This window comes from Asterias rubens, chromosome 22, assembly GCF_902459465.1.
Source record: "Asterias rubens chromosome 22, eAstRub1.3, whole genome shotgun sequence".
In the NCBI taxonomy this organism is placed as follows: domain Eukaryota; kingdom Metazoa; phylum Echinodermata; class Asteroidea; order Forcipulatida; family Asteriidae; genus Asterias; species Asterias rubens.
Genome location: NC_047083.1, coordinates 4,778,264 through 4,787,736, shown reverse-complemented (window position 1 = coordinate 4,787,736; position 9,473 = coordinate 4,778,264). Strand labels below are relative to the sequence as shown.

Below are 9,473 nucleotides of genomic sequence, written 5' to 3'. Positions count from 1 at the left end.
GAACTTCGATATTATTATATCACTTATCAGGCTTGCAAGCTTTATGAACTTGGGCCCAGGGTCCAATTTCATAGAGCTGCTAAACACAAAAACTTGCTTAGCATGAAATTACTTCCTTGATAAAAACAAGATTACCAACCAAATTTATACGCGATTTTCAGTATAAAGCAAACAACAGCTGAATACAAGTATAGCAAGCAATATGCAACAAGTGGAAATTTGGTTGGTAATCCTGTTTTTATGAAGGAAGACATTTCATGCTAAGCAAATTTTGGTGATTAGTAGCTCTATGAAATTGGGCCCAGGGGCCAATTTCATAGAGCTGCTTAAGCAAACAAATTGCTTAAGAACGAAAATAGCTCGCTTATTTTAAACATGTTACTGGCCAAAATTTCATGCCATTATACATTGCTTATGACTAGTATTTAGCTGTTGTTTACTAAGCATAACAAGAGTGGAGTCTTGGCCGGTAATCTGATTTTACTAAGCAATGAATTTTGTGCTTAAGCAGCTCTATAAAATTGGGCCCAGAACTCTTGCTGCATTGGAAGTTCAATGTATAGGCATATATTATCTGCAACCCAATTAGAAACATCCGGTATATCAGGAAATTGAACAATGGAAATAAAAACCTGGGCACCATGTATATATCCATTGCATTCACGTGATTTTCACGAGTTGAGATTTTAGCAGCTTCTGTTTTGGTTGCAAAAAGAAAGTGCTCTGGGGTCAAGATCAGTTTGGTTTCGTTTTCATAATTTTAACGCGACCTGCACTAAAACAACTTTGATCTTTTGCTTTTACTAAAAGTAAAAACCAAAACCAAGGTAGAATTATTTACTCATTAGAGAGTTTCGCTGGGATAACCAATTATTTTCACGGCTTAAAACAACAAGGAAACAATATTGGATATCTTAAAGGAACACGTTGCCTTGGATCGGACGAGTTGGTCTATAAAAAGCATTTGTAACCGTTGGTTATAAAATGAATGGTGTGAAAGATGTTTTAAAAGTAGAATACAATGATCCACACAAATTTGCCTCGAAATTGCGTGGTTTTCCTGTTACTTTGCGAACTAACACGGTCGGTCATTTATGGGAGTCAAGATTTGCAGACCGTGTTATCCGACGATGTAAAAGGAAAACCGTGCAATTTTGAGGCAAGTTTGTGTGGATCATTGTATTCTACTTTTACAATATCTTTCTAACCATATGCATTTGATAACAAACGGTTACACACCCTTTTTCAAAGACCAACTCGACCGATCCAAGGCAACGTGTTCCTTTAATTTCATTCAATTATGCCTACTTTTTATACAAATCTATCTACGAAATACACCTTGATTAAAAGAAAAGCAAATCCATTTATGAACATTTTCACCAAGTTAAACATAACTTAAACATTAATGCAAAAACTGAAGGAAAGGAATTAGGGTCTAAACGTAGGCTACTTTTTTGTTGGACACAAAACACAATGTCCGCTGACTTACATTAAACTTACACGGTTTGAAGATAATGATGATAGAAAGCTTGGTTTCCCTTAAATATTACTTGCCGAAGTGCTGTAGTTTTTGGAGAAATGAATAAAACAATGTCACGAAAATACGTTTTAGGCCAACATGTTAAAATAATTTTCGTGACTTACGGGGAAGTAATGGGGAAGCTTTCTACTATCATTTTTCTTCAAACGGTCTAAGTTTAATGTAATGGACATTGTGTTTTGTGTCCTACAAAAAAACTACCCTTGAGTATCACTAATCACTGGGGAATATTAAAATGGCTTTGACCAAGAACTGTATTTAAATGCAATACACACGACCAGTAACAATGACCCTATACAACCATGGCCATTATTGGGTCCTGGCAAAAAGTAAAAAGTTCAACTTAAGTCATTGGACACTTTCGGAACAGAACAAATAAATAAAAGTTCACAGATTTGCAAATAACTTACAGGGTTTACAGAAGGTATTGTGGTGAAAGACTTCTCTTGAAACATTGTTCCATGAAATCTTTACTTTTTGAGAAAACATTAAAACAATTATCAATTCTCGATATCGAGGATTACGGATTTATTTTAAACACATGTCATGACACGACGAAACGTGCGCAAACAAGGGTGGATTTTCCCGTTATTTTCTCCCGACTCCGATGACCGATTGAGCCTAAATTTTCACAGGTTTGTTATTTTATATATATAATAGATGTTATTTTATATATAAGTTGTGATACACGAAGTGTGGGCCTTTGGACAATACTGTTTACCGAAAGTGTCCAATGGCTTTAAACAAAATAATGTATACAGCATCTGAAGAAAAGGAATTAAAGGGTCTACTTCTTGTAGGACATAAAACACAATGGCCACACATTGAAGTCAAATTCACACAGTTTGAAGATAATGATGGTAATGATGATCTTATTATTTTTACTATCTATTGTTTTGTAAAGGCATCCCAGCCTGCAAGCTTTTGCTTTCATGGGCCATTCCTCCAAACAGTTTGTTTGTATTTGTATTGTGTTTGTATGGAAATAAATGTTGATTGATTTGATTTGATTTGATTTGACTTAATGGTAGAAAGCTTCGCTTAAAGTCTTACTTGCTGGATACCTCATGTAGTTTTTGAGAAATGAGTAAAACAATTCACGAAAATAATGTTCGTATCATGAGACGACAACTATTTTTTAAGCTTGATAAAACCTATTTTTCGTAAAATAACATTTTTTTTACTCAATTTTCAAAATCCACAGCACCTCAGCATATTCTTCAAATGGTTGCAAGTTTAAAGTATATGTTTTTTGTTACAAAAAGTACCCATGACCTTTAATATTAATTACATTCAAACAGTTACATTTTTCTGTGACACGATATAATTCAAGTTTTAAAATTAAAATTACACACACACATAAACAATTACATGTATCTATATAGGCTGTATAATACTGATGACACTTCAATCACGCAAATTTCAAGGGGGTTTGGTCGCCAAACCTAACGATGACAATGACAACAATGACAGCCAGAATTGCAAACGCCACGTGACATGAGGCAAGTCCAATCAACACACTCATGGGAATATCTGAAATAAAGAGCGATATGTGTCGAAAAATTACTGAATAATTTTAGCAGTACAACATCAAAATATTAACAAACAATTTGTACGGCACACAGTATCCGGAATAGAACCATTAATCAAAGGTACCGGATGCTAGCGAGCTGAAAAAATGAACAGATGAGTCTTGAGGTTAAATGTAGACGGTGACCCTACCCCTCAGCTCGTCTGGCAAGAAATTCCAGAGACGCCGCGGTGCGCAGCTGGAAAAAGGCAAGGTGTTCGTAACTTGCCAGACGAGTTTGGGGGAACGGTGATGAGTATTTGTGTTGAAGAAGACGATCTAAAGCCAGGGGTCGATATCAAAAAGAGTTAGGACGAGTAACTCGTCCTAACTCGAGATAACACTAGTCTGAACTCTTTGTGAAATCCACCCCAGTTGTCTTTTAGTGGGACAGTGTTTTGGTCGGTCTTGTTAGACTTCTTTTATTTTATCCTAATTTTTTATAGAAATATTATTACTGTTTTTACTTTTGAAATTGAGAATTTCATGGGATAAAATCTACTCCATACCGTAATAGAACTTGACTTGAGCGGTGACTTCCAATGGCTCAATGTTCATATAACCACTGAAATGACACGTGACGGTAATCACTTCATCTTGATATTCATCCGCCCAGCTAGCTACATACAAGGAACTGCGCATGTCTCTCAATCCATATTGACCGTTCGCCGGAGTCATAGCTGACGTCACATTAACCTCATCCCCATTGATTGCCCAGGTGATGGTCGAGGCACCATCTGTGTCTGTGATGTTGTAAACAGTGCAGTTGAAGAGGTTGCTTCTGGTAGTTGGTACGCAAAAGGGTCCAGTTTCACTGATACCAACCTCGAGCCCGGTGCATGCATCTTGGAGTTCAATAGTAGGATATGGGACTGTCGACACAACAAAACAAAACAGTTGACTCAATAACTAGTGCAAAACAATGAGGTATCATAATGGTCTCTTGTATCGACTTATAGCATCTAGAAGAGTCAAAGGCAATTATGACAATTTTTAATTCTTACTTTCATTCAAACAGGTCAGTTGTGGAAAGTAGGTTGCAACTCTAATTCCTTATTTTATATATATATATATAAGTTGGTAGAGCGCCGGCACGTTAAACCGGAGGTCGTATTGTTCGACAACAATGGAGGGAGACATGAAAGGGTAGGATTAGAGAGCAAGTTGCATCATGATGCAACTAACAATGGTCAATTAATAAGAATAGCAAGATCAAAGGTATGATGATTTTAAAATAGGTATGAGGGACCTGTGGAAAAAAGGGGGGGGGTTACTTACATCAGATAGTTACAGTGATGAATTTATAAAAACAACTTTAAACTAGGTTAATTTATATTTTATGTACAGAATATATACAACATATGAGTTCTTAGGCAGAAGTGAAGTGGAGGGTAATGAGAAGTTATTTAACACCAGTGTTTATGTTAAGTCCAAAGGGTTTGACTGTCTTGAGTTGGTGAATCCAGTGTGATTCTCTATTCTTGCGGTGTGTGTCATCACCATTGCAAGCTTCAATCACCAGAAGTTCAACATCAATGACACTATGATTGGGGCTGTTGAAGTGGATAGAGACTGGGTACGGTTTCTTAGTCTTTATGGAAGGACATGATTCGCAAAGCGAAGACTAAGTTTGGTCTTAGTCTCTCCCACATATTGTAGCCCATCTCTTACATGATATGACATAGACAATTAGACGTGCTGCATTCAGAGTCGGTCTTGATGTTGTATGAAGAGCCAGTGGTATGACTCTTCACCTTAAGTGAGGGCTTAATGTGCAGACACGTTTTGCATTTGGAACGGGTACATTTGTGACAGCCCAGTATATCTGTCGGGGGTTGTGTTTGGACTGTACCTGGGGGAAGTTGGCCCTGACTAGTATGTCACCAAGGTTCTTAGGGCGGCGGAATGCAACCATGGGAACCTCAGTGATTGCTGAGTGTAACCTGCTGGAGGAGTGAAGTATAGGCATGTTATTATTGAGAATTGAGGGAAGTTTGGGTAGTTTGGGGTGGAAGGTGGTGACCAAAGCAACTCTATTGGTAGGAGGTTTTTTAGCTCCCGTGTTAGTCAACAGAGTATGACGAGGTACGTTGAGAGCCCTGTTGATAGCAAGTTGGACCCTACGTTCGCTGTGTCCCCTAGATACAAGGTGTTTCCTTAGCTCTGATGAGCGCCTCTTGTACAGGGTATCTGTGGAACAGATACGCCTGATACGTAAGGCCTGACTGTAAGCAATTGCCTTCTTACAGTGACTAGGGTGACAGCTATTGGAGAGAAGGTACTGGTGGGTGTCGGTGGGTTTACTGTAAACATCTGTGACAAGGCCATTAGGAGACTTGGTTATTGTCACATCTAGAAAGTTCACACTGGTGAGAGATTGTTCGGTAGTGAACTTTATGGTGGGGTGAAATGAGTTGATATGGGCAATAAACTCATCCAAGCTGTCTTGGTCACCACACCAGATGGAGAAAATATCATCAATAAATCTCCACCAAACTAGTGGTCGGTTGGGGGCGGAGGACAGGAGTCTGTCCTCCAACTGAGACATGAATAGGTTAGCATATATATAGATTTGAACCAACGACCTCCGGTTAACGTGCCGGCGCTCTACCATGGTTCAAATCCCGCTCTAGTCAATTTTTCTTTGTTCAATCCAAAATCATTTAAAAAAATGTACCCAGTCAGTTTCCCTTGTGGTTTATTATTTGATATCTGATATAAAAAGTCGCATCCCCTTAAGGTGATCCCCTGTCTGCCGCTTCCCAGGTTGTATCGTTACCCGGGTGTGATCCCTGGCTACACGGCAGTTTGCGGTTTAATGGCTTCTGACAGGCACCCCCGAACAGAGATATTGACAAAATTGGGAGACCACCAACATAGGGCTAGATAGCTCAGTTGGTAGAGCGCCGGCACGTTAAACCGGAGGTCGTTGGTTCAAATCCCGCTCTAGTCAATTTTTCTTTGTTCAATCCCAAATCATTTAAAAATGTTCCCAGTCAGTTTCCCTTGTGGTTTATTATTTGATATATATATATATATATTTATATATTTGTCTTTTCTTATTTGTTTGTGAACTTCGTTTATTTGTTTTAATTATTTCTTAAGAAGGCCCTTTTAAAAACACAGCATTATGAAGTAACGAATACAAATAAATAGGGAGGCATATGCAAGTGCAGCTGCAGCAATTCCAGCAATAGCAATTAATGTAAAACAAATCAGTGTTTTAATTAACAAAGTCATCAAAAGCTGGGGGCGGGGATTGGGGGGGGGGCTACTTACCTACATGCAACTCTGTACTGTTCGTGAAATGTTCGCCACCAACAACTCCATCACAAGTATACTCTCCGCCCGAAGACTCTTCAACTGACTCTAGAGTCAAGTTGCAGACTATTGGACCTGCTATCTCTAGTGTCTCATTAGTACAGCTAACAAGTGCCCTAGTAGTGTTTACAGGGTTATTAGGCCTACTCCATTTTACAGAGGATGTAGTTTTGTTATGAACATTTTGCACCGTGCAGACAAGAGTCACATTGGAACCAGCAAGAACAGTGGAGTGAGGTAGAAGCTCAATTGACTGTTGACCTGAATTTGTACCATACACAAAAATGACAAGAAAACAAAACATACTTGAATGGATGCTAAAACATAGGATCCGAACTGCCTACAGCTACCTGGCAATCTCGGTGGTATAGTTGGTACAATAACTTTGCTCTAGAATTGCAAGGGTCGTGGTTCGAATCCAACCGAATCCCACCCGAATCCCACCTGAGTATGCTATCATGGGTAAAACCAAATTGAATAAAATATATGTTGTTAAAGGAACACGTTGCCTTGGAATTGGATCGGTCGAGTTGGTCTTTGAAAAGGGTTTGTAACCGTTTGTTATAACATGCATATGGTTAGAAAGATGTTGAAAAAGTAGAGTACAACGATCCATACAAATTTGTCTAGAAATTGCATTCAAATTCACGCAGTTTCCCCTAATCCTCTCAAACGAGGGTGTCTTTTTAGCTCTTAAAGCATTCAATTTCGTTTTCGTGCACACATAATTGCATTTTTCTCGTTCAGATTCGCTTCAGTCGTTCTATTTCATTTTTAGGTAGTTAAGACTACACTTTGACCATTCTTAAGTAGAATTTCTACTACCTATTTGCAATTGATGCATTCAAATTTAGACCCACCGAAGCGAACATGATTTTGCTGCTGGTTTGAGTTTTCTTTTTCATTTATGTGCAACGAGTTTCAACTTCTTTGCATTCAAATTAAAAGATGAGTTATGGCTTTGTGAGTAGACTGGAAGTTAAAGCTCCTGTACTGGCACATAAGCTGTCCTTTATAAGAGGTGTTTCCATGTACTTCACATTATGTTTACATCATTTTTTTTTTCTAATTGAAATAACTGTTCCTTTTGCTTTGTTAGCCTTAAAGTTAAAGCCTGTATCCGATAACTTTAAAATGGAAACCAAATCTTTTGCTTTAGCCTTGAGATTTTGTTGCACTGGTTTTCATGTTGTTGTCTTTGTTTCTGCTAATGTCCGGAACATGTCAAATTAGAAGGTAACACAAACAATAGGGAAACAAAAAGCTTAAAATTATAAGGGGTCGTTATAAAATTTGAAAACATATTAATCTCAATTTTATCTTGCTTTGTACCGACCACGGGCAGCCATTTTTTATTCACAACCGTTGGGCATAAACGTCAAACCAGTGTAGAAATGAGTTTTCCCTGAAAGTATCTGCCTTTATAGGCAGCAACGAATGAGTATAAGCACATTACATAGAATTTGAATTTGAATGCAAACACTTGGAAAATGTTTGCCCATTAATGAAATTGAATGGTTGACCAGCTCTTGCTGCTGGCTTTAACGAAATTGAATGAGTCTTGCAGCCTGATGAAATGTTATGATTTTATTTGACCAGTGAATGCTTAACTTTTGAAATCGAATAACTCTTTTTGACTCTTGAATGCTGATTCAAAGTGCATTCATTTTCCAAACGAAATTGAATGAGCCAGGAGTTAAAATGAATGGATTTTTGTTGAAATTGACCGGGAAAACCTATTATCAACTCTCATCATCATTAGACCGTCGTGTTCAGTTGGTATGGATCTTAGACGAGTTTTTAGTCTTACCGATTCTGTAATGTTTCTTGAATAAGATGTAATCTATTGTACACTTACCCTGTGTAAACTCCATGGCAATCACGACGACGATGGTGTTAACGAGCAATAAGTACATGTTTAAAGCCACTTGTTTGTACAATTAAAACAAATGCAACACAACACTTCCCTATGAAGTTATTAACGGTGTGTGACTTATAATTTTTATGAATTTACGGTGGTTGGTGTTATTAATATCATCGTCTTAATTCTTGTTTCGGAATCGTTTTCTTTGAACCTTCAGTTGGATTACTACACTACAAGAACTGGGGTGTTGAAATTTACAAAATGGATGCTGTCACGTATAAATTATTAACAATAAAACGAATAAAAATGTACATTACAGGGTATGGGTGACTTCTCTATATTCCGAGATCCCTAAGTCCCGACATCCCTATAATCCGACACCCCTATATTCCGACACCCCTATGTTCAGACACCCCCTAAACAAATTATTCCGACAACCCAAACACCCCTATGTCCCGGCACCCCTATGTTAAAATAACAATAATAATAACTTTCGATTTATATAGCGCCTAATAACTAACACTTAATTCTCTAAGCGCTTTACATTAGTGCCCTGGTCATAGGGCCAATAACATCCCTTTTTAATGTTTCTCAGCTCCCTTGGGAGTATACAACCTGGGCAACAGTTTATATCGCTCCAAAGGCTTTTTCATTCACAATATCAACCTCTACCCTCGCAGGTACCCATTTATTCCCCTGGGTGAAGAGAAGCAATTATAGTAAAGTATCTTGCTCAAGGACACAAGTGTCACGACCGGGATTCGAACCCACACTCCGATGAAAACGCACCAGAACTTGAATTCGATGCTCTTAACCACTCGGCCATGACACTCTACAAAATAGCACTTAACTCTGCCAAAACAATAATAATTGTGTTGTTTTAACCCTTTTTGAAGTTGGTATTTTGAGTATATTATTTTCGTTGTTGATAAGTGACAATACCCATGTCAAACACCATATAGTTGTGCTGTACAGCACAGTATTTAATGATGGTGTTGTTCTCAGCACTTCAAGACTGTTAACTTGAACAAAATAAAACTGCACATTGTTACGTAGTTTGGATACGGCATAAAATCTCCCTAAACCGTATTCTATTCAAATTGAGTCATTGACTGGGATTGCGAGGGTAGAGGTTGATATTGTGAATGAAAAGCTTTCGGAGCGCCACGGCAGCTCGG

The 9,473-nt window shown here is 38.1% G+C and overlaps 1 protein-coding gene across 1 annotated transcript; it reads right to left on the bottom strand.

The window, feature by feature from the left end:
* Positions 1 to 2,225: 2,225 nt before the first annotated feature.
* Positions 2,226 to 8,406, bottom strand: LOC117305243. Its single transcript, XM_033790073.1, has 4 exons — positions 8,290 to 8,406; positions 6,390 to 6,692; positions 3,620 to 3,982; positions 2,226 to 3,073 (listed from the first exon to the last, which is right to left on the bottom strand). The coding sequence occupies exons 1-4, from the start codon at positions 8,345 to 8,347 to the stop codon at positions 2,952 to 2,954; spliced, it is 846 nt and encodes a 281-aa protein (XP_033645964.1). The 5' UTR covers positions 8,348 to 8,406; the 3' UTR covers positions 2,226 to 2,951.
* Positions 8,407 to 9,473: the final 1,067 nt, after the last annotated feature.

What these genes read in the sequence shown, in the direction of transcription:
- LOC117305243 (XM_033790073.1), bottom strand. Translation starts at nt 8,347, where the DNA reads ATGTACTTATTGCTCGTTAACACCATCGTCGTCGTGATTGCCATGGAG. An exon ending in TGCCATGGAGTTTACACAGG is followed by an intron (nt 6,693 to 8,289) that starts GTAAGTGTACAA and finishes GTACAAATTCAG; the next exon opens with GTCAACAGTCAATTGAGCTT. An exon ending in TCAAGTCAAGTTCTATTACG is followed by an intron (nt 3,074 to 3,619) that starts GTATGGAGTAGA and finishes TCTTTATTTCAG; the next exon opens with ATATTCCCATGAGTGTGTTG.